Source organism: Vulpes lagopus, chromosome 6 (genome assembly GCF_018345385.1).
Source record: "Vulpes lagopus strain Blue_001 chromosome 6, ASM1834538v1, whole genome shotgun sequence".
In the NCBI taxonomy this organism is placed as follows: domain Eukaryota; kingdom Metazoa; phylum Chordata; class Mammalia; order Carnivora; family Canidae; genus Vulpes; species Vulpes lagopus.
Window position 1 is genome coordinate 34,060,860 of NC_054829.1, and position 25,021 is coordinate 34,085,880.

The 25,021-nt window shown below is 41.8% G+C and overlaps 1 protein-coding gene across 1 annotated transcript in view; it reads right to left on the minus strand.

Moving 5' to 3' along the window:
• The window catches only part of LOC121492883 (protein farnesyltransferase subunit beta), a 66,127-nt gene that overhangs the window by 39,746 nt on the left and 1,360 nt on the right, over positions 1-25,021 (minus strand). Inside the window, exons 2-3 of the mRNA XM_041758133.1 lie at positions 11,006-11,070; positions 782-854 (exon numbers count right to left, since the gene is read on the minus strand). Coding sequence (XP_041614067.1) covers positions 782-854; positions 11,006-11,070 — 138 coding nt within the window. The remainder of the gene's footprint in view (positions 1-781; positions 855-11,005; positions 11,071-25,021) is intronic.

Here is a 25,021-nt window from a genome sequence, read left to right on the forward strand (position 1 = left end):
CAGGAACAGAGGAAAAGCATGGGGCCTCTAGTGTGCCTCAGTCTCCCTCTCAACTGCTCACTTCTCTTATTTTTGCTACCTGCTTGGGTCTAGAGGCATTTCAGTTGGCCAATTCCTATTGTAAATAATCAAATGTAGACGTCAAAATAAAAAGCAAATTAAAAGCAGGGCTATGCATGTAAAGTTAGGCAGGATGACTGGAGCCCTCTGGTTCATATTCAACCTCTGCCTACTATATTCCCAACACCCTTTCCCCTCCTCCACCACCACTGTCGTCTCCTGAGGCCCCTCTGTGGAACCCCAGGGCTCCAAGGAATGTGATTTAAAATGTACTCTAAGTGTGGGCATTTTCATAGTATTAAATTGTGGAAGTCCTCACTGGGATTTATATACTGATCCTTTGGCCAGCATAGAAATTAGATCGGCTTATAGGGCAAAGGATTAGGGATGGACTGCCTTTATCTAGCTGATCAGGAGTGTCCGGGAGAAAGCACGTGAGCCCCTCACCATGATCTAATGGTGCAATAAAGCACCATCCCTTCTAGGGTGCTCTGTCCTTCCAACAGGAGGACAAGACTAGGAGAGACCTGGTTCTGCCCTTGCAGAAGTGGGAGTCCCAGCTCTGCAGGACTGGGCTCCTGTGTACCTGGCTCCTGCCACAGCCATGTGGTACAAGAGTAACTTCGCAGCAGGTCAGGCCCATACATATTTTACATTCCAAAAGAAAAAAGGAGGGCCGTCTGGATGATCATCTGGTTGAGTTCCTGGGCAGCGTACTTACCTCATAGGCATCTGTCAGCTGTCGAAGACCTCTTTTCAGATAATGGAAGTGCTTCTCCCTTTGCAAAATCAGCCTGGAAAGACAAAGAGCTTGAAAACCTAGTCTTATACTTCTGCTTCCACCCCACTACAGAACACGTGTGTGTACAAGCACATGCTCTCTGCTTCAGGACATCTTCCCCATGGTCACCAAGTAGATAACCAGCATCTGCGGTAGCTCAAGCGCAACAAAGCCAGACAGAAGAGGTCAGCACCTGAATGTCCCTAACATGTCTGAAAACCTGCTGGCCAATGTTTTGGGTGAGTTGCTCTCCTTCATGATAGGTGACTTTGGGCTAAGTGAAAAGCCACAAGGAACACACATTGCCAGGCAATGAACAAACCATACAGAAAGCTCTTCCAGGGTCTAACTGTGAACAGATATTCTGTGGCTCCCCATCCTGGGACCAATTCCAATGTGAGCTTCACCACTTTGGTTAGCCTCAGTCATTTCAGTCATTTCTTCTGGGGTCACTTCTCCGAGGTGGGTAGTTTGCACCCTACCTGCTCCTCAGTTGTGCACCTATCACTCCCTCCGTGAAATTCCACTTCCTATGTGCTGACCCACTGCCCTGGCTAGAGGATCCTACTTGTATACTGTAGCCAGCTCGTCTCCTTGGCACTGATGTTAGTAATTCTGGCTGTGAGATGGGGTGTGGCGCCCACAGCCGCCCCCCCCCCCCCCCCCCCCCCCCCGTGTAGGCAGGGCAGAAGGACAGGGGCCGCCCTTTTTGCCTGACCTCACAGAAGAGGCCTATGTGGTTATGGGAGGAAAGGAGAAAGAACAGAATGCCAACACAGTCCTTGTGCTCACTAATCACACAAGTTAAAAAAGAACCACTCTCTATTCTGGGTCATCAATTCAAAAACCGTTTCTTGAACCTCTACTGTATTTTGCCCAGAGTAAGATCATGAATGTAGCCTTTACCTCAAAAAGTCTCCCAGTACGAGTAGCAACAATATGAGAAACAAATGGGTAGGTTTCATAGAGGAAACTCACATAAAATACTACCAAGGCTCTAAGTGGAAAGGCTGGGGACATCTCATTAAGAAAGGAATGATCAGGGCAGCTCGGGTGGCTCAGCCGTTTGGCGCCGCCTTTAGCCCAGGGCCTGATCCTGGAGACCTGGGATCGAGTCTCATGTTGGGCTCCCTGCATGGAGCCTGCTTCTGCCTCTGCCTGTGTCTCTGATTTTCTCTCTCTGTGTGTCTCTCATGAATGAATAAATAAATAAAATCTTAAAAAAAAAAAAAAACAAAGAAAAGAAAAGACGAAAGAAGAAAGAAAGAAAGAAAGAAAGAAAGAAAGAAAGAAAGAAAGAAAGAAGAAAGAAAGAAAGAAAGAAAAAGAAAGAAAGAAAGAAAGAAAAAGAAAGAAAGAAAGAAAGAAAAGAAAGGATTGATCAGGAAAGGCTGTGTGGAAGCAGGAGAATACCAGGTGGGTGGCCCCAGTAGAGGGAGAAAATGTTTACAGGTAGAGATGGTGAGGAGGTGGGGAGATTGTAGCCAGAAGGAACAGAAACGAAAAGGTTCAGACCAGTGCTGTCCAAAAGAACCTTCAGAGATGATCAAAATGGATCTGTGCTGCCCAAAAGACAGCCACTGGGCATGTGTGGTTACTGAGCATTTGAAATGTGTTAGTGTGACTGAGCAACTGAATTTCAAATTTTACTTTTTTAAAATTAAGTTTAAATAGCTGCAGGAGGCAAATGGTGACAGTATACACAGTGCAGGTATAAAGTGTGCAAGAGGTGTGGAGTATCTGGCCTGAATATTAGGAATGAAAGAAGAGTGGTCAAAAAGGCAACTTAAGCCCTTTAAAGGGATCTGGGATGCCAGCTGAGGAATTTCAACTCCATTTAGTAGGCAAAAGTAGTCTCTAAAGGTTGTTGTTTTTTTTTTCAAATAACCTGTTTTTTTAAATATTTTCATTGAAGTATAGTTGACACACAATGTTAACATTAGTTTCAACCTAGTAATTCAACAAATTTATGCATTAAGCTCTGCTTACCCCAAGTGTAGCTACCATCTGTCATCATACAACAGGATTACAATACCATTGATAATATTCCCTATGCTGTGCTTTATTCATTCCAAAACTAGAAGCCTGCATCTCCCACTTCCCTTCATCCATTTTGCCTTTTCCTCTACCCTTCCCCTCTGCAACCACCAGTTTGTTCTGTGTATTTATGGGTCTGTTTCTGCTTTTTGTTTGTTCATTTGTTTTTTAGATTCTATACAAGAGAAATCATATGGTATTTGTCTTTCTCTGACTTATTTTACTTCACATAATGTCCTCTAGGTCCACCCATGTTGTGCAAATGGCAAGATCTCATTCTTTCTTATGTTTGAGTAATATTTCATTGTCTATATATACCACATCTTTGTCCATTCATCTATTGATGTACACTTAGGTTGCTTCCATATATTGGCTATTGTAAATAATGCGGCAATAAACACAGGGGTGCACGTATCTTTTCGAATTAGTGTTTTTGTTGTCTTTGGGTAAATACTCGGCAGTGGAACTACTGAATCATATAGAACTTCTATTTTTAATTTTTTAAAGAACCTCCATACTGTATTGCACAATGGCTGCAACAGTATGCATTCCTACCAACAGTGCATGAGGGTTCCTTCCCCCTCCATCCTCACCAACACTTGTTATTACTTGTCTTTTTGATTCTAGACATTCTAATGGGTGTAAGGTGAAATTCTGAAGGTTTTGAGCTGAGAAAAAAAATGACCAAAACTATGCTTTAGAAAAATTATCTGGCAGCAGCATATTCAATATGTATTTACAAACTGGACCAAGCGAAAGCTCTAAGTGTGGAGAGAGGTGAGGTGGGAAGACTGGGTAAGGTGGTGCTCAGAGTCACCAGGACAGAAGTACTGAGAGTACGTAGGGCTCAAATCAGCATGGTGACCCATGGGCAGGTGGGCTGTATGGCAGGGAAGTGTATTTGGTGAGGATGTCAGTTGCAATGTTGAAAACACATGTCAGACTCAGGAGAGGGCTCCAAGTGACACAGAAAGACTACGAGTCATTTATCAGCACACAGGTGACAGATGAAGCTGCAGGAATAGAGGACAAAGCAGAGAGAAAAGTCTGAATGCTGAACTGGGGGAAGACCCATCCTTAAGGGCTTAGAGGAGAGAATTAAAGAAAGTCGTAGAAGTAGGAGGACGACAAAGGCAATGTTGTGTGACAAGCACAATAGAAGAGAACTCCATGGAGGTATTTACAGTCTTAAACGCTATAACAAGACAAAAAGAGAACAAATGACAAAGTGGCTGGTGACCTTCAAGAGAGTTCAGGGAGCAGTAAGGGCGCATTCCAGATGATAAAGGAGAAGAAGAGAAGGCCAGACATAATTTCTCTTTCAAAGAGATCCAAGGGTCAGTACTTTGAGTGCCTACTCTGTGCAGGCTGAGTGCCCCCAGTGGAGTGAATGCTGACTCTGCTCCCTAGAGCTACAGCCCAGACATGGACACAGACAAGTTAATGGCAGGTATGGCCTCAGCAGAGAGAAAAGTGTAGTGGGCTCCGGCAGCACACACAAAGGCATGGAGGACCAGAACAAACTACCCAAAGGGCACAGCATTGCATCAAGGGATGGAGGAGACCCAAAGGACATGAGTTAGCCAACCAGAAAGAAGGGGATGGGGCAGGTGTTTTGGGCAGGAAGCAACACTGCATGTTTGTGTAGGTTGAGTTCAGCCAGAACAGAAGCACAAGGTAGAGAGCCGTGAGAAATCAGACTGCAGAGGTACAGAGGCATCAGATCATACAGCACTTGTAAATGCATCAGGAGCACTGTGCTACCAACATCAGATGACCCTTGGAAAGTCTACGCTCAGTAAAAGAAGCTGTCACAGAAAGACCACGTATTGTATGATTCCACTTATATGAAATGTCTGGAAGAGGCAAACAAGCCCACAGAGACAGAGTAGCTGAAGCTGGTGCCAGGGGCTGGGCAGGAATGGAGGAATGGGAGGGTGATGGCTAAAGGGGACAGGGTTTCCCTGTGCAGTAACGAAAAAGCTCTAAAATTAACTGTGGTGATGGCTGCATAACTCTGTCCATGTACTAAAAACCACTGTATTGTACACTTAAATGGGTGAATTGTATGATATCCGAATTGTATCTCAAAGCTGTTACCAAAAAAAAAAAAGGGGGGGGAAGTAAAAAAAAAATTTTAAGGGAGTCACTGAAGTATTTTAGGCATAGGAAAGACATGGACAGATCTGCATTTTCTAGATTCCAAGAGCTGCAGCATGCTGAATAGATTGGGGTGTGGATAAGACTAATGGCAGGAAACCAAACCCACAATCTAAGAATGTCTGTGAGGTATGTGAGGGAAGAAAGACAACAGACTGGCAGCTTGAGGAGGGACTGGGGATGGGAGTAGGGGGAGGCAGGTAGTTCAGCCAGAGGAGAGGTTAAAAAAATGTTTGAGAGCAAAGATGCTGAAAATGCAAGATCCCAGAGGAAATCCACCAAAGATGGTCCTCAAAGAAGAGGCAGGAGGGTTGGGGTAGAAAGTTCAGTAGGGGGGATGAGTCTGGCAATAAGGATGGATGCTCCATTCTCAAAGATTGAAATAATGAAAGGAAGTATGAAGTTAGACAAACACAGGACTTGGAGGTGGGGAAGAAGAAAACTCATGTGAGACTGCTTGGAGTTTCTCAGGAGTTAGGGGAGAAGACTGGTCACTGGGGTGAGTGTGTTAGGGAGTCTACAAGAGATGAGTAAGGGGAGACAGCAGTAGTGAAGGCCCAGATAAAGCTTGTAATATAACTTCTGCTGAAGCCACTCAGCAGGCAATGTCACGTGACTTCTTCTTGGAAATCTTACTGGACCCTGGGCAGAAGCAGGGTTAGGGATGCCATGGTAAGGACTGGGAGGATGGGAAGAGCAGAAAAGCGAATGAGACCAGGGAACTGGTGACAAATAGCCCATAAACCATGCTGGCACAGGCTGAGAAGCAGAGAGTGGCCAGGACACGAGTGCAGACAAGGAGAACCAGGAGGGTCCATGAGACCATCAAAGAGGACAGGCTGAGAAACCCAAGCCAGGTGAGGACAAGTACAGAATCTGGAGGCAGATGTCCTGACTTCTAACTCGTACAGGACCCATTCACAGTGTGCGTTTTCATAGGTCAATTCTTTTCCATCAAAGAAACAGTCATCAAAGGAATTTGAATACACCAAATACTTTGAGATGCTAAGCCATAGAGCAAAGAAGGGAAAACAAAAGAGAACACCAAGTCACCTCATTTGGAAATGTGAGTAAAAAAAAAAAAAGGAAAGGCAGGTAAGGGTGTAAATAAGGTTTTGTGATCCTAAGTACAATGCGAGCAAAAGAGACCAGGTAAGACAAGGGGTGCACTTATTGCAACGAGCTGGTCAGTCTGCCTCTCTACTCCGCTGCCCTGTCCCTCTGAGGAGAGCTCATGCCTATAGCCTTGACATCTGTGCCCCACACAGAGCAGGCTCTCAACATCTATTAGTCACATGAACAGAAGAAAGAATAAAAGAAAAACACAAGGCCAGTTTCTGAAGGCCTGACAAGACTGTTCTCCCTGGATACATGTCCCTTCAATTTAAATGAATGGCAAACCTCCAGGGGAGCTCAGGTTCACTCCAGGAGGGCAAGGAGAGGGGTGACTAGACTGGCTCAGGGGTCTACTCCACCAGCCCTCAGGCATGCTCATGCCCTCCACACTGAGGAGAGCCGCCTGCCGCAGGCTGACCCTTCCTATGGGACTGAGAATTCTGAGAGGGCCCAATTACGCACCTAAGCAAACCCTTCCTCTAGCTGGGAAAATAGAAGCAAGAAACCCAGAGAAGAAACCTTTTCCTAATCTCAGGACTCCTCTCTCTGAACAAGCAAGGGGCTTTTTAGTCAGTACAAAGTAAAAGAGCTCAGAAGCAAATGCTTTTCTGCCTTGGGCGTTTAAAAGATCCCTGCTGCCTCTGCCCAGAAACACCTAACCTGAGGTGGCCTCCGCCACCTCTGATGCAGCTCCGGGTTGGTCCATATGGTAGGCTCCCCACAGCGCCCTCCCAGCTGAGCCTCACTCACAGCCAAGCCCTAGCAGCCCTGCTGGCAGGAAACTGATGAATTCCTCTAACTAGTGTTGCCTGAAGACTAGTCACAAGCAGGAGAAGAGGAACTCTCTGCAGAGACCATCTCCACAAAGGAAACTATTCTTTCATTTTTGCCCACTTAATCATAAACACACACACACGCTAATGCTGCTGTGCATGGGTTATTCTAAAATCTTGTAAAAGGTTTCTTTGTTTATGTAGAGCTTCAAGGGCTTTTATGCTGACTGAACTTTAACTTCTCCTCTGAGGCTTATGATTCTTTTAAATTGAAGGGACATATATCCAGAGTCTTTTGGCCAGAAAGGGTACTGAGAATCTTATTGATATGGACTGAATCATATCATTTTGTGTCACCCAAAATTCATACCTTCAATCCCTAACCCCCAGTGTGACTGTATTTGGAGACAAGAGTCTTTTTTTTTTTTTTTTTCATTATTTTTTTTTTATTTTTGGAGACAGTCTTTAAAAGGTATTTAAGGTTAAATAAGATCTGGTGACCTTATAAGAAAAGGAAGAGACACCAGGGAGGAGTACATACAGGAAAGGCCATGTGAGGACACAATGAAGAGGCAGCTATTTGCAAGCCAAGGAGAGAGACCTCAGGAGAAACTGACCCTGCTGCCATCTTGATCTTGAACTTCCAGCCTCCAATACTGTGAGGAAATAAATTTCTTTTGCTTAAGCCACCTAGTCTGTGATATTTTGTTGTAGTGCCCTAACAAACTAATACCCTTACTATTCTCTTATTCTCAATTCGCTTCTGTCCAAAAATATTTTCTGTGTAAGGAGTTAAAATAGAAAAGCTAGAGTTCTTTCCCTTTTCTTCCTGAACAATTCAGCCCTAAAAGCCATGCCATTAGGTAAAGCAGAACAAACAGGCTCTGTGGGGCAGTGGAGCAGGGAATGCAAGGTGTCAGTGCTCAAGTGGATGGTAATTCGTTGTAGCCGCCAGAATAGACTAAGACACATTCCCTGATTTCCCAACCTAAATTACATCCTCCCTGTTATTCTCTCAGAGCATCCCATTCGCTTCCTTGACATTTATCCCAGTGGTAACCATGTATTTGCCTTTGTTTAATAACTACCTCCTCCTTGAAACTAAGAACCCAGTAGGCACAAGGCCTGGGTCAGCCTTGATCACCCTGCATCCCAAGAGGAAAATGACATGTGAGTATGTGTGTGTGTGTGAGAGAGAAAGAGAGAGAGAAAGGGAGAGAGAGAGAATGTTTAGTTTATGCATCTCGGATTTCTTACTAAAGCTAATGTAATAAATGGAATGGGTAAATTCCTAAGTGTGTGGAACAGTGAGAATAACCACAGGGAAGGAAAAATTAACTCTCATGGGAAAGCAAGCTACTGACAAGATTGTTAAAAGCATGGCCAAAAAGCTCCTTAGGAGGGACTATCCCACTCCAGGATAGGATGCAGGTTTCATGGTCTTAGAGAGGGAAACCATTTCTGGAATGGGGAATAATTGTAGAAGGTACAGACATTCAGCTTCAGCCTTGAATTTCAGCTAAATCTGGTAATTAGCCCTGGCACTGGCAGTTTCAACAGGCAAATGCCTCCCTCAGCATCATTCCTGGCATCCCCAGACCTGTGTGTGGTCAATGGTCCTAGGCGTGTATGCGATACTATCACACTGTATCATAATCTCAAAATCAAACATACCATGTCGTTTAGATTTATTGCTAACATCTGGATATCCACTTTAGCTAAAAATGAAGGTTTGTTGCTCCATTATGTCAGACTTTTAAAATTTGACTTCTAAAATGTTAAATACTTAAATTGTGATAATAATTTAAAATATTCCTAAATTTTCAGGTTTATTCTTCTATCATCGGAGTCCGTTCTATGATGGTGATGTTTGGCTTGGGCCTTATATTCATATGTTGATCTATATTAGCCATTCACTTAGCCATTCTGCTAAAATGTGTAATATCTCTAATACTAATTAGCATGTTGTGATACAATGAGATGCTTATTAGCATTCTTCAAAACACTCATTTTCATAGGCAACAATGATAAAATGGGAAATGTCAAGTTCCTGAAACAAACCCAGAGCCCTGATAGATGCCACTTCCAGAAGGATCCAAACCCAAGTGGAACATTTTTGTTTTCTACCCACACCTGACCTTAGACCAATGAATTCAGGGGATTTAATTATTTTATTGTCCTCTACCACTACTCCCAAAATTCCACTTCTCCCTCCCAAACTATATAACCTCCCATTCTCCCTCACATTTCAGTAAGAATAAAAGAAAAGTCCAAGGGTCTATTCTGATGATGGGTGAGAAGGAATGTCAAATGATCAAAGATCCCTTTGGAAACATAGGGAACAAGTGTCCACAGAGCCTCAGACAGCAGATGGTGACTCAGAGCCCAATCAGGTGAGTCACTGGGGATGCATCTGCTAGACACAAAGCCCCTCCTAAAGCAATCACACCCCTCACCACTACCAAGTCCTGCCACCTCTGGAGAAGCCTCACCTTTACCGGGCACAGTTGGTGTCCACCTGCCCCCCTCAGTTGTTGCTTCACTTATTTGCAAAAACACTCTGCTTTAACTTTAGCATAAATATCAGATGACTACACATATTTACACATATCTCTTTATTTTTTCCCACTTAATATATCTTGGAGATTATTCTAAGATAAGAACTATGTTCAAATAAAAACTTGGAAGGAAATAAATAAATATTTTTAAAAACCTACTTCGTAAAAATGTTATTTAAGTAGTGGTGACATACAGTGCTATGTTAGTTTCAGCCTCAAGCTGTTGAAACAAATAGCTTCATTTCCTAATCTCCAGCTGTGGCTCCTGATGAGCAATAGTTCATTTATTGAGGACTAAGCTTTAAATTAATACAGAGATTCAGTTCAGCAGTCTGGGGCAAGAATCCTCTAGTTAGTTGATATTTTCCCTCTTTCCTTCCCCAGGAAAGAAAAATGAAGATGACCTTCCTGCCTCCCTTTCCCTTTTTCCAATTGTTTTCTGCCTTGGCTAATCAGAATTTTCAGAAGAAAATTTCTTTGTTAAGGAAATAGTGGCAAAATATGATGGTGGTAAAAAAGACACAAAGTAAACTCAGGCTAGAACCATGCATGACGTTCCAGTAAGTCAAAGTACCCACAGCCTGACCAGCCTGGAGTTATTCCATTTGGTCTCTGAAGCAGGGTGCCCATGGCTCAGGCCCCCTGCTTCCCAGCCAGAGTGAGTCAGCCAGCAGCCCTACTGCCCTTTGTTCAGAGGTGGTCAAGGCAGAGTGCTATATCACTGAGAGAAAACCATGATCACACACAGTTTCAGATTCCTAATCCGTTCTGATGACTGGAATATGACACAGGATGATTCTGGAGAAACAGCTTGGCACTGGGAGAGACATGCTAACAGGGATGAAAGAACCTCATGAAATCCTAGCGTGATATAAACTAGCAACAAGAAAAAACAAAGGTTCAACCTAAGTAATAAGTTTCTGCTTATAATCCCCTTTTTGGAATTCCTGACATTGAATTGCTTAGAAAACTTCAACTTGCTAAGTGCCAAGAAAAACAAAAGGCACTGTATTTTCTCCCTGGAAACTTCATCCTTGGGAGTGGCTCCATAATTACCAATAAGAGCCGGGCTGGGAGAAGCTCAAACTCGTCCCATCTTCCCAGTCAAATCATAATATACATCAAAAGAATCCATCCTTTGCCACCCCCTGGACTCTACAACTGTTTCAAAGTGTACTATGACAAGAAAACCTTGAGAATTCTAATCTGAACACCAGAGCAGCAGGTTACTGAAACATAAATGTCCTCTCCCCATCCTCAGACTTCAGAGTTCAGGCCTTGAAGAGTATCCCCATGTAACACTCGATGGTTCAGTTCGAGAAGAGCACCTCCTCCAAACAGCTTTCCAATAGAGGAAAGAGTTGGGCTCGTGAGCTTACCAGGCAGCCACCAGGTCAAGAAACCCATCTCACAGCCAGACTTATCCCCTGAGGCTGAAGAGGCTCAAGGAGGAACAAAGAAAAGGCTGGCACGGGAGGTGGTGTCTCCTAGACCCCCTCCAACGCCTAACCACAGCTTACCTTGGAACAAGGTGGTTGAACTTGTAAGAACTGAAGACGTCTTGGATCTTTTCTTCTACTTTTGCCTGGTAAGAATGTAGGAGATGGGAGAGAGAAAACAAATACAGATGAGTCCCCTGTCAACTTATTCTTCCTGTCACCACAAATGCTCATTGGCTACAGTTGCTTGGTGTGGTTTTGTACTTCATGGGACTGTGAGACCGGATTCAGGGGCTCTGCAGGATGACAGGCTCAAGACAAATGAAACAGAGAGAACCATGATGGCATTATAAATGACTTCTCCAGTAAACCATCCACATATCTAAACTACTGGCGGTTCCAGGGTTTGGTACACTGGGGAGTTATTTGGGGAACAGGCGAGGCATTCTGCTTGAGAGAGTCATTCTTGCCTGCTCTATGAAGTTGTTTAGGTGTTCACTTAACTGGCCATTCATAAATACACAATTAATTCCTGCTAAGGATCGTACTTCCTATTGTCAGACTGAAACATTTAAATACGGACTGAATGGTATTAAAAGTCCTTAAGGGATTTACAAGAACATCAGTTATTGAAACATCAAAGAAATAGCACATCTATTTGGTCATTGATCCTTTGTCACACACAAGACTCCACAGTCCCATAACATGAAGGATCTCAGAGAGTCAGATCACAAAAAAATCCAGATCACCTGTTTTCTCTGAAGACCTACCACGTGGTCATACAGTTCAGCTTCTAAAAAGAAAGGATACAGCAATGTAGAAGTGGGTTAGTTAACAGGATACAGGGTTTCTCCTTCACTGGCATCCCTGTTCTTTGTAGTGAGGCATATCCTTGTTGAGATTTCAAGATACATAATGATGTCCTCTCTGGGAATTTCAAATGTATTCTCTATTTCTGAATCACCTACTGAACTAGAACATCTAGGCCCTTGACACGTGTGCAAGAATTATTTGTGATGATGAGAGAAGCCATGATGTGAATCATCTAAAATGGCAGCCAATCTAAAATTCAATTACACTCAGTTTCAGGATATACTTTGGTATTTGCCTCTGAACATGAATTTGAGAGATAATCTGGCTAAGAATTCATAATACTTCAAAAAACAGACTGAAGTCACTGTAAGGATCTGACTCAGGAGGAATACGGAAGTTGTCCCAATTCTTCATAATTCTTTTCCTTTCCAGACTCTCAAGACTAACATAAACCACCAGCCTAAATGGAACACAGACTGCATTTCTCAGTGACGCCTTTCTTAGCTGCATGCTGAAAGGGACAGAAAAATCTTTAAGAAACATACGTCAATGAGATCACGCAATAAAGATTTGCCTATAATATACTAAAGAGTTAAGGGAATTGACGAATTCTGAATGGAACGAAACCAAGTGGGAGGAAAATTCACTTCCTTTCCCCAAATACAAATCGATTCAAATCCACATGACTTAATAATATTCCAAGGCTAATAGATGAGCCCATCACCTCCTTAGAATTCTGACACCGAGATCCTTAGAGAGAAAAGGGTCCAGAAAATAACTCCTTCATGAGGACACCCACCTTCAAGCTCCCCGTCAGACAACATAAGCAGCCAAGTTCTAGGTAAAGAAAATGGAGTTTTGCCACTAAAGTAGGATACCTAACAGACATAAAGCAGAAAGTGCTTAAAATATTCCCAACACAGTATCATTTCTCTTCATATTTCTTAATCACTTTTCTGCAGAATGAACAAGCAATATTCTAATGCAGTTAGTAATAGACTCATTGAAAATCTAAGTTATGAATTCTAAAAAACACCTAAGTGTTATGGGTCAGCTGTTCATAAAAATGGACAAATAACAATTCTCTTTATCTAAAGAACTGGTATATTTTTCTAAGAACTTCATTGAGATATCATGCACACACCATTCAATACATCCTTTTTTTTTTTTTTAAGATTCTATTTATTTATCCATGAGAGACACAGAGGGAGAGGCAGAGACATAGGCAGAGAGAGAAACAGGCTCCATGCAGGGAGCCCGATGTGGGACTTGATCCTGTGACCCCAGGATCATACCCTAGGCCGAAGACAGACACTCAACCGCTGAGCCACCCAGGCGTCCCTAATACATCCATTTAAAGTGTATGATTTAATGGCTTTTAGTACAGAGTTATGCATCCATCACCACAATCAATATTCAGAACATTTTTACTGCCCCCAAAAGAAATCCTGCACCCCTTAGCAGTCATGCCCAACTCTCCATCCTCTTAGCCCCTGTCAACTACTCACTGACTTTCTATCTTTATAGATTTGCCTAAACCTGGATATTTTATATAAATGTAATCACGACATACAGTCCTTTATGACTATCTTCTTTCACTTGGCATAATGTTTTCAAGTTTTTTCCATGTTGTGTATATACACTATCACTTCTTTTTTTTTACGATTTTGTTTATTTATTTGAGAGGGGAGATAGAACACAAGCAGGGGCAATGGGAGAGGGAGAAGCAGACACCTCGCTGATCAGGAAGCCTAATGTAGGACTTTTTTTTTTTAAGATTTTCTTTATTTATTCATGAGAGAGAGAGAGAGAGAGAGAGAGGGGCACAGACACAGGCAGAGGGAGAAGCAGGCTCCACGCAGGGAGCCCGATGTAGGACTCGATCCTGGGTCTCCAGGATCACACCCTGGGCGGAAGGCAGTCGCCAAACCGCTGAGCCACCCGGGCTGCCCCTGATGTAGGACTTGATCCTAGGGCGCTGAGATCATGACCTGAGCAAAGGCAGATGCTTACCTGACTGAGCCACCCAGGCACCCCACTTCATTTCTTTTTATTGCCAAGTAATATTTCATTTTATGGACACATCACATTTTTTAATCTATTATTCATCAGTTGATGGGCATTTGGGTTGTTCCCATTTTGGGGCTATTATGAATAAAGTTGCTATGAACATTCTTTTTTTTTTTTTCATTTGTTTTTACTTAAGTTCGATTTGCCAACATACAGTATAATACCCAGTGCTCATCCATCAAGTGTGCTATGAACATTCTTGTATAAGTTTTTAGATGGATATATGTTTTCCTTTCTACTTAGGTATAGGTATATATGTAGGAGTGGAACTGCTGGATCATATGGTAACCCTATGTTTAACTCTTTGAGGGACTATCCGACTATTTCCCAAAGCAATCATAGCATTTTACATTCTCACCAGCAATGTATGAGCATTCTAATTTCTTTACATCCTCACCAACACTTGCTACTCTCTGTGGTTGTAATTACGTCCAACCTCATGGGTGTGAAGCAATATTTCACTGTGGTTTTGACTGCAATTCCCTGATGGTTAATGATGTTAAGCATTTTCTATGGGCTTACTGGCCATTTGTATATTTTCTTTAGAGAAATGTCTATTCAGATACTTTGTTCCTTTTTTTTAAATTGGATTGTCTTTTTATTGCTAAATTTTAATAATTTCATATATATTCTAGATACAAGTCCATTATCAGATATATGATTTACAAAAATTTACTTCCATTCTATGGGATGCCTGGGTGGTTCAGTTGGTTGAGCAACTGACTCTTGGTTTCAGCTCAGGTCATGATCTTGGGGTCATGGGATCTAGCCCATGTCGGGCTCCCCACTCAGCAAGGTATCTGCTTGAGACTTTTTCCCTCTGCCCCTCCCCTGGTTCATACTCTCTTTCAAAATGGATCAGTGAATCTTTAAAAAAAAAAAATTACTCTCATTATGTATGTTGTCTTTAGGAACTGGTATATTTAGAAAAAGATCACCTTAGAGCACACAGTATGGTTTCTAGAGTACAACTTTAAAACTAATACTTGCCAATAAACCTGCAATTTTTTGACAAATAATAATGGATTAAGATAAAAATTAAGAAGAACTCGTCTGGGGAAAAAAAGAATCAAAGTAATCTCCAAAACATGCAACTTCCTTTTTCGCCTTCCCTTCTCCCCATATAGCCTGCCAAGTGTTATATAAAATCTGAGTAAATTTGTTACTGAGAAGACGCAAGCATTCTTTGCTCCAATTTGTGTAGCAGAAGGAATGGAAAAAAGTTAGTTGTATACAAAGGAGTTACCAAAGCAGGTGTGAGACTGCTATCCTTAGAAAGGCTAGCTTGAATGGCTGACCCCTGGCTGGTATCTAGAAATCAGAATTTGGGGAGGGTCCCCACCATTCCAAGAACTGATGAGTGGCTCACTGTGCCACAACTATAAACAACCTTGTTTATGCTGAACAGCTACTTTTTTCTCAGAGTATGGAATTTTGAGAAGTGCTAGGCAGAAAGTGCATATGTAACTAACCTCCAGTAAAAACCATGATGACCAAGTCTCTAATAAGCTTCTCTGGTAGACAACACTTTGCATGTTCTCCACTGGGAGAACACTTCTCCACTGGGAGAAGAGTCTTGGAATCTTGTGTCTGGTTTCCTCCAGACCACGCTGTGAGCCTTCCACTTGCTGATTTTGCTTTGTAGCCTCTTGCGGTAATAAATCATAACCATGAGTACAGCTATATGCTGAGTTCTCTGAATCCCTGTAGTAAATCAACTAGGGGTGCTCTTGGGGACCTCTAACACATTAGCAGATTTAGAAATTTAACCTTTGGGATAGAGTTAAGGGAAGTAGTCATAACAACTGCTTGATATCTATAGGCAAGATCTATAACAATTTCTTTTTAAAAATTTATCAAAATTCTCACTTTAAATATAGGCAAACTGACATTAAGTATTAAAAAAACAAAGTTACCTCAGTCATAAAAACTCTGAACACTATATAGCTTTCAAATCAGAATTTTTTTAAAAAATCAGCTTCAATACTACAAAGAGATGCTAAACCATGACCACTTTCCCTGAGCTCTCATTTTATCTTGGATTTCCAGGCTTCCTTTCCATCCCAAAGGAACAGATTATTATATTCTAGTCAATCTTTCCTTTCAGCATGAGAACCTCAATAGGCAAGGCAGTCACCAATGGGATACAATACAAAGGCTGATTAACAGCCCCATAACAACAGATAACTTTCTTTTACATAAATAGTGAAGGGCCCATAGGTTCATTTACCTTGGATATAGGGCACATGGTTCATGACCATGTTAATGAAAGTGATAGGACCCTTTTGGGAGGAGGATGACAGCCTAAAGTATCTTATCTGTTTCAGAAACATTGCTATATGAAATGTTATACAAAAGGCCACCAGGACTAATCACCAGATTTAGTCCCAAGGGATTAGCTCTTCAAAATTCTTTTTTTTTTTTTTAAGATTTTATTTATTTATTAGGGAGAGAGAGAAAGAATGGGCAGTGGGGAGGGGCAGAGGAAGAGGGAGAAGCAGATTCCCTGCTAGGCAGGGAGCCGACATGATGCATAATGCCAGAACACTAGGATCATAACCCAAGCCAAAGGCAGACACTTAACTGAGCCACCCAGGCACCCTGTTCTTCAAAATTCTTAAATAGCCTGGAAAAAAAGTAACTTGGACTAGTTCAAAGTACACACAGACACACACACACACACACACACAGAAAGAGAGAAAGAATCTTGGGACAATTGGGGAAATTTAAAAATTTTAAATGGGATATTAGATAATGTTATAGAATTATTTTTTTTATTTTCTTAGGTGTGATATTATTGTCTTTATGTGGGAGAATGTTACCCTTTAGAGATGCATGCTTTATTATTATTAAAGGTTCAGAAAAAATATTTGTCATATGTATATACATGTGTGTACACATGTATATATACACAAACACACACACAGAGAAAAAAAATAATGTCCTGGCTAGATGATCCATTGCCTTATCTCCTCCTTTGTCCTTGACTAGGCTGTTTCACACTCTGCAGATGTAGAAGTTAATCTGTAGAAAATTATAGTAATGCAAATAATTACTGCCCATAGATATGAATATGGTACCTGGTAAAATGCAAATCAATGATCACCATATGTATAGTGACCAGTTTTGCGTGCATTTGTAAATTCACCTCAGCATTCCTTACCTGACTGTGGATGTGTGTGCCACTTTGAGTTCTCTTCTGAACTAGTTATCTTATCTTATTGGTTCCATGAGTTAAATAAAATCTTTGATGTGGTCATTTTATATTTGTATGAGTCTTGATTTTATCCTCTTTTAAAATTTATCCTTTAACATGGGGCAGCCTGGGTGGCTCAGCGGTTTAGCGCCACCTTCACCCCAGGGCATGATCCAGGAGACCCAGGATCATGTCGGGCTCCCTGCATGGGGTCTGCTTCTCCCTCTGCCTGTGTCTCTGCCTCTCTCTCTCTCTCTCTCTCTGTCTCTCATGAATAAATACATAAATTTTAAAAAAAATTTATCCTTTAACAGTTTATATGAAAGACAAAGATTAGGTGGGAGGTAAACAGATGCTGTCAATTGTTCTGTATATTTGATATTTTTTATAATAAAACGTTAGAGGGAATTATTAAGAATCAAATCAAAACAAAACACTTAATACCCAAATTTCACCATGACTACTGTATGTAGACATAAGAAAGATTTCTGAAAAATCAAAATACATGCAGACACACAGACAATGCATTCATATCCCAACCAGGCCTTGACTTTTGTACTTCTATGGCCATGTTTGCATTACCCAGTTTTAGCAAGAATCCTACGAAATTGGGTTAGTCAGAATTCCCCATCCTTAATATCTGATCATCCTCAGTATCTGACTGAGGATCCTCCACCATCCCCTGGTGATATCTGATCACCCTGGCCTCCTTTAGAAGGAAGCCTGCTAATTGGTTTAGCCAGAATTCCTCCTTTCCCCTGACCATTCATCTTAGTAAGTTTCTATCCACCAATCCCCCTACCTTGCTCCTTGGCTATAAATTCTCCTTTCCCTTTGTCATATTCAGAGTTGAGCCCAATCTTTCTCCCCTACTGCAAACGTCATTGTAGTAATAAAGTCCTGAATAGAGACTTCCTTTAAAACAAGTGTCACAAATAACCTTTTCCTTAACAATACCACCCACAACTACCGGCAGAGTGACTAAAGTTGAAAAAACCAACAACACCAAATGTTGGTGAGGATGTAGAGCAACCAGAACTCTTATTATACAATGCAAGTAAGGGTATAAAATATACAACCACTCTGGAAAAGGAAAGCAGTTTCTTATAAAACTCAGCATACACCCACCCTATGATCCAACAATTCCACTTTTAGGTTCTTCCTCAACAGAAATGAAAACATATGCTCATAAAAAGACTTCTACAGGAATGTAACATTTATAGCAGTTAATATCCAAAATCTAGAAATAGCTCAGTTGTCCATCAAGAGGAGAAGGGATTTAAAAAATCAATAACAGTGTTAAAAAGAAAACCACAGGCCCAAAATAAAGTAACTTATGCTAGGTCACCAAGCTGGGGCTCAATACCTAACCTAACTGCACTTTCAATCTCCCCCAGAAACGTAACCCTAACCAGTCAAGAATTTTCTGGTCAGTGCCAATAAGGTAACCCTGTCACATGGGCCCTCTCGATGGATGTGACCATGGGAAAAGTGACCTCACCCACAATAAACCTTTTTTTCTGAGTGCCTTTGAAAACTTTTGCCTTTCTGTAGCCCTTTGATGCTCCTTTCTACTTGCCAGATGGAATGCTGCCCAATTAATGAATTGTTTAATAAAACCAATTAAATCTTCAAATTTATTCAGTTGAATTTTGGTTTTTATTTATTTTTATTTTTAAAAAATATTTTATTTATTTATTCATGAGAGACACAGACTGAGAGAGAGAGGCAGAGACACAGGCAGAGGGAGAAGCAGGCTCCATGCAGGGAGCCCAATGTGGGACTTGATCCCGGGACTCCAGGATCACACCCTGGACCAAAGGCAGGCACTAAACCGCTGAGCCACCCAGGAATCCCCTGAATTTTGGTTTTTAACAGATTAGGTGGAGCATCAGGATCCAAAGCAAACTTGTGGTGGCATCTGGAGATAACAAGAAACAGGTGTGGTACCTTGCAAACCCTTTTGAGTTCATGGTCTTTCTTGCCACTTCTGAGGGCTGCTCGTGAGGTCCTGTGTGGTGGAGCTCCCCTTCTGACTAGCTTTCCAGTCTGGGGTTATTAGTCGGTCTAGCCCCAGTCTTTAGCCTAAATTCAATCTGCAATTCCACATTCCCAGTCCACAGTCCCCAGTAACGGAGTCTGCTGATTTAATCCAGACTGGAAATTGCTGGCGGCACATACAGGGCCTTCTATTAGCCAACCTGCAATAACTCCTAAACCCCAGCCCTCCGTTCTGTCTTCATATTCCACGCTGGGAACTACATGTGGCAGCTGCAATTCTCCATTTGTTTGGAATCAGTCAACAGTTCCCCTTCTTTAAGGTCTGCTGGTTCAATCTTTTTCCTGGGCCCCTAGTTCTTTGGTTCCTGCTGGTGTCCATGTTTCCATTTCCTCAATACTATTTCTGTTGATGTGCAAATGAGGTAAAGGCTTAACTAAAAGAAAAATAATAAATTTATAATCATAGAATGGATCCTTAAAATCCAAAGAATTAAGTGCTTACCTTCTAGCACATCTGCTTCTTTTATACTTAAGAACTATGGTCCCAGAAGCTATAAATGTCTACACGCCTGTTTTGTGTCCTAAAGAATTTAGTTTGGAAGAACTTAGTTGTCAGGAACCCCAAAATAATGCCAAACAGAGTAAGGCCAGACAGAAGCACAGAATAATTTCCATCCATGGATGACTGATAAAAACCAACTAATGTATTTGGTACTTTCTCTTCCACAGCTTCTATCTAAAGCTAGTCTAGGGACACCTAGATGGCTCAGCGGTTAAGCGTCTGCCTTTGGCTCAGGGCATGATCCGGGGGTCCAGGATCTGGTCCCACATAGGGCTCTCTGTGAGGAGCCTGCTTCTCCCTTTGCCTGTGTCTCTGACTCTCTCTATGTGACTCCCATGAATAAATAAATAAATCTTTAAAGGAAAAAAAAAAAAAGCCAGTCTATTGATGTGGCAACTTTCATATTATAAACTATCATGTCCCTTCTTCCTGTATCTCTCCAACTCTCCCAGAGGAGGAACCTTCCAGAAAGTGGATTTGCTGCCTGAGACTCATGCTAATGCTGAAAATCCAGTAAAAGAATCATTAGTAGATCAAATGTAAGGCAAGGATTTCCACCACCACCCAAAAAAAAAAAAAAAACCCTCAGGAAAAACAAATCACTTCATAAGCAACCCTTACTATGTACCTCTTTTACAGGGAATTCTTTCAATCCTTTATTTTAAATACAAAATACCAATTGGGGTTGACAGAATCCGCCAAAAACAACCTCAGTCAATGTCTTATTTTGGCTACTTATAGAGGTAAGCTGATGGTATCAAGGAAAGATGACAAATTAAGCAGAGATTTAGCAACTACTCCTGAGGATATGAGCTCACACTTCTACATTTAAGTTGCCACTGTTGCAAACTCTTTTAAAGATCATTTTAAAAAGTAAATAGAAAAAAAAAAAAGTAAATAGATGGGACACCTGGGTGGCTTAGTGGTTGAACATCTGCCTTCAGCTCAGGGTGTGATCCTGGAGACCTAGAATCAAGTCCCACATCGGGCTCTCTGCATGGAGCCTGCTTCTCCCTTTGCCCGTGTCTCCACCTCTCTCTCTGTGTCTCTCATGACTAAATGAATAAAATGTTTAAAAAAAAAAAAAGTAAATAGCAGTTAAGTTGTGGTAATCACAGATATACACCAACTGGACACATTGTAGAAGAATACTCGTGTTACACAATTGGGCACCTGTAACTTGGGATAAAACATTCTTACCCATATTCAAAAGGGATTTATCTCAAAAAAACGAAAATGTGGTCTGGAAAAATATATTAGTTGACCCAAAATGTGGCTCCAGTATGATAAAAATACTAAGGTCAATGATGTATGTGATAATTTTGGAAAAAAAATTTTTATAAAGAAGAAAATGATATTTCTAAATTAGTGTGATTTTACAAAGTACATGATTCTAAACAGGTACATGTACCTAAATTTAAAATGTAAATTTTGTAAATAGACATTTGATTTGCCTACCTATGTACTTAAAAATACATGTTTTTTATTTTATTTTATTTATTTATTTGAGAGAGAGTGAGTGAGCACAGAGAGAGAGGGAGAAGCTGACTCCCCACTGAGCAGGGAGCCCGATGAGTGGTTCGATTCCAGGACCCCGAGATTACAACCTGAGCTGAAGGCAGACACCTAACAGACAGCCACCAAGGTGCCCTCAAAAAAAAAATACATGTATTTTCAAGTTAGAAAAAACTGGGGGGACTTTTTAAATAGGGACATTGGGGGAAATTTGATATTTGGAATTGTCTTAAGAGTTGAGCAACATGATATATGCTAAATTTCAATAAAGCAAAACGGATTCACCATAGCTAGCCTGTTGATCAGGTAGCCACACAGAGCTCTGGTCCCTTCTATCAGAAGCACAAAAAACTAGTAAGCTTGATCATATTTAGTGACTTGTTTCACCTCCATTTAATAATCTTTCAGAGATTATAACTTGAAACAGGCCCACAGTAGGCATCCAGGATTCATTCCTGGACCCCTGATGTTCCCTCTGTCAGGATCTGCAGTGGCACAATGCTTAACACTTAAGAGTCAGCTCTTCAGTCTGTCTCCATCCCTCCCCACCATCCACCCCCAACCCCACTAGCTTCACCCATCCAGCTGAACTAATTTCCTCCCACAGCCAACCTGCCCCCTCCTCCACCCGAATAAGGTGGAGTCTTGCTTCCGAACATCTCCTCTGACTGGAATGGCTGCCCCCCAACTCCATCCTTTACAACCCAACGTTCTCCATGAAGTTGTCCTAACCACCTCAGCTCACAACATATTGCTTCTACTCTCCCAAACCCTTGTGCAATGCAGTCATAATTTAGCACTTACTTACATGCTTTTGTAAATGATCGTGGTTGCTTCAGGCACATTCTTTTTTTCTAAGAGGAACGAATTTTGAGGGCAGGAACTGAGACTGATAATCCTTCTAGATACTCTTCACAGTTGACTGTCACTTGACTGAATGCTGTCTAACAACCTCATGCCATTTCAAGTGAAGTATGCTTCTGTAAACCACTGCTTTTGGCAAACTGGCTACCTCTGAAACTGTGCCAGTTTTAACCTACTGGCCTGAAACATCTTGCTTTCTAGCACCGTAAAAAATTCTCCATGTACCAACCCATCAGCAAAACAGCTTGTCAAGGTAGAAATCTTTTAAAATACCCAGAACCTGACCACTGCCCATTACCTCTACTACCACAGCCCTGAACTAAGTTGCCATTGTCCATCACCTAGAGTATTGCAACAGCCTCCTAACTGGTCCCCCTGCACCCATCCTTCCCTCCTCACAATCCCAATAGTGAGCAACATGGGTCTGTTAAAATGCTACTCAGATTGGGTCAAAACTCTAAGATCATGCATTAGTCTGACTCGTGGCAGGAAACAGATGGCACAAAGTGGGTGATCTGAGCGAAGTTGATAAAGGAACTAGTTACCGAAGTGTGGGCAGGTGTAGGGAAACCACACAAGAGAGTGCAGTACTCTAAGGCAGGCAACACAGAGTACTCGATCCCCTCCTAGGCCTGAAAAGTGTGAAGAGAAGGGGTGGGCAGGGTGCCAGAGAGCAACAATGGAAGGCACCTGCTAAGAGTTGTGAGCTAGTCTAGAGACCCTCCAGACCACCCAGTCTGTCAGGAAAGGAGTAAACATGCTGAGTAAACATCTCATTCTCTCTTTCTCTCATCTCCTCTATCAATATCCCCCATGGCCAAATACACCCAGAAGCCATAAGGCAAGGGAGCCTATCCAAGAAGGTCCACCTCTTGGGGAACATCTGCAGAGCAGATGGAAAAGGGTACAGTGGATCTGGGGAGGTAAAAAGACACTATCTAGCCAAATGGCTTCCCATCTCAATCAGCATATCTTAAAGTATACTTACAATGGTCTGGAAGGCCCTACGTGATCTGACCTCATCTCCTATTCTCCTGTTTACTAACCTCTCTCCTCATACTGACTCTCTACTCACCAGGCACTAGGGAGGCCTCAAGACCTTCATACTTGTTGCTTTCTCTGCCCAGAATGCTTCTCCCCCAGACACACACAGCCCGATCCCTCACTTACTTCAGGTGTCAGCTCAAGTGGCAGGCACATCGTCAGAGGGTTTCCCTTACAACTTTATATAAAAACCTTTCCTGCTCTTACCCCATGAATTCCTGGCATACTTCATTTCTCTTATCCTATTTCTTTTCCTCTACAGCACTTCTTATTAAAATTAGATAGATATATAAATGTATAGATAGATTTTTTCCTTTTTTTGTTGACTGCCTCCCTGGCCTAGAAGAGAAGTTTCATAAAGGCACCAGCTTGGCCACTTTTGTTCATTGCCTTACATCCAGTATCTTGAACAGTGCCTGGCACATAGAAGACACTCATTTGCTGAATGAATAAAAATGTGAGTGAACAGAACAGAAGAATCCATAGCTAAGTGCTCTTTACACTATTTATAGGTTTAAATAATAATTTAATTTAAGTAATTTAACTAATATAATAATTAAATTTAAATTAAAAATAATTTTACTTTAATTTGATAATCAGACAGGAAACAGAGACAAGCATTTGTTCTTATTGGTAATGGCACAAAATTGAACCCTGTCATTAAATCCCTATGAAAAAATGGACAGAACCAAAAGAATAACTAGTTTCTTCTGTAGACAATGCCTCCTAACAAGGTTGGTATTTCTTATGATATACCTCATCATTAACCTACCCACCTAGTACCTCTCTAAGCTTCAGTTTTCTCATCTGTGAAATGGAAAAGGATTGACTGATACAATGTATGGAGAGCATTTAGCACAGAACTGGGACTCCGTAAATGGATACTGCTATGATTATTAGTAGTGCTGAAACTGAGGTAACCATCTATATGAGACACTACATCATCTTTCTACTCTCTAGAACTGTTTATCCCAGACTTTAAAAATGTGAACTGGAAGAATAACATGTTAAAGGCATACAGGATGCTTTATTATCTATCACATAGTTGGGCCTACATTTGAAAGACACCCTATAATAACAATGTTCCATATCAGAGCCTAGCCTTGTCCTTGGCTGACCAGCCCAGAATCTTGTTGCATCCATTTTTGCATCACTTATTACACCTAGACACTTAAAATATAAGTGCTAGTATTTCCTGGCAGGAGCTAAGCAGGGGTGCTCTACTGGGGGAGAGGGGGGTGAGCAGTATAGGAAAAAGAGAGCATAGCAGTAAAACTTCTGATAATATTCCTGTTTTCTGACTTGCCCCTTGAACCATGGAAATCTCTGTCCTGTACGCTAAATTAATAGATGAGCTTCTGATTTCCTTTTCTTTTCTTTAAGATTTATTTATTTATTTGAAAGAGAGAGCAAGGGATCCCTGGGTGGCGCAGCGGTTTAGCGCCTGCCTTTGGCCCAGGGCGTGATCCTGGAGACCCAGGATCGAATCCCACATCGGGCTCCCGGTGCATGGAGCCTGCTTCTCCCTCTGCCTATGTCTCTGCCTCTCTCTTTCTCTCTGTGTGACTATCATAAATAAATAAAAATTAAAAAAAAAATGAGAGAGCAAGAAAACATAAGCATGGGGGAACAGTAGAGGAAGAGGGAAACGCAGGCTCCCCATCAAGCAGGAAGGCTGATGCGGGGCTCAATCCCAGGACCCCGGGATCATGACCTGAGCCTAAGGCAGACACCCAACCAGCTAAGCCACCCAGGAGGCCCTGATTCCTTTTTCTCCACTAGAATTCCGTCCATATGCCTATCTGCTGGGTCAATTAACTACATAAAAAGTGACCCAATAGTCTCACATCACATGAAAAGGAAAAGGCTTGACCTGAATAAACTCTACAGTCTGCCACTTAGGAATACTGCAAAGATCCTGTAGGTTTTTCATTGATGGGAGATTTCTTTGCAATCTTTTGCAAAAGGCTTCTGTAGAAAGACACGCTGGTGGGTTAACTAAGCTGGGGAGCTACATTCAAAAGGTAAGGGT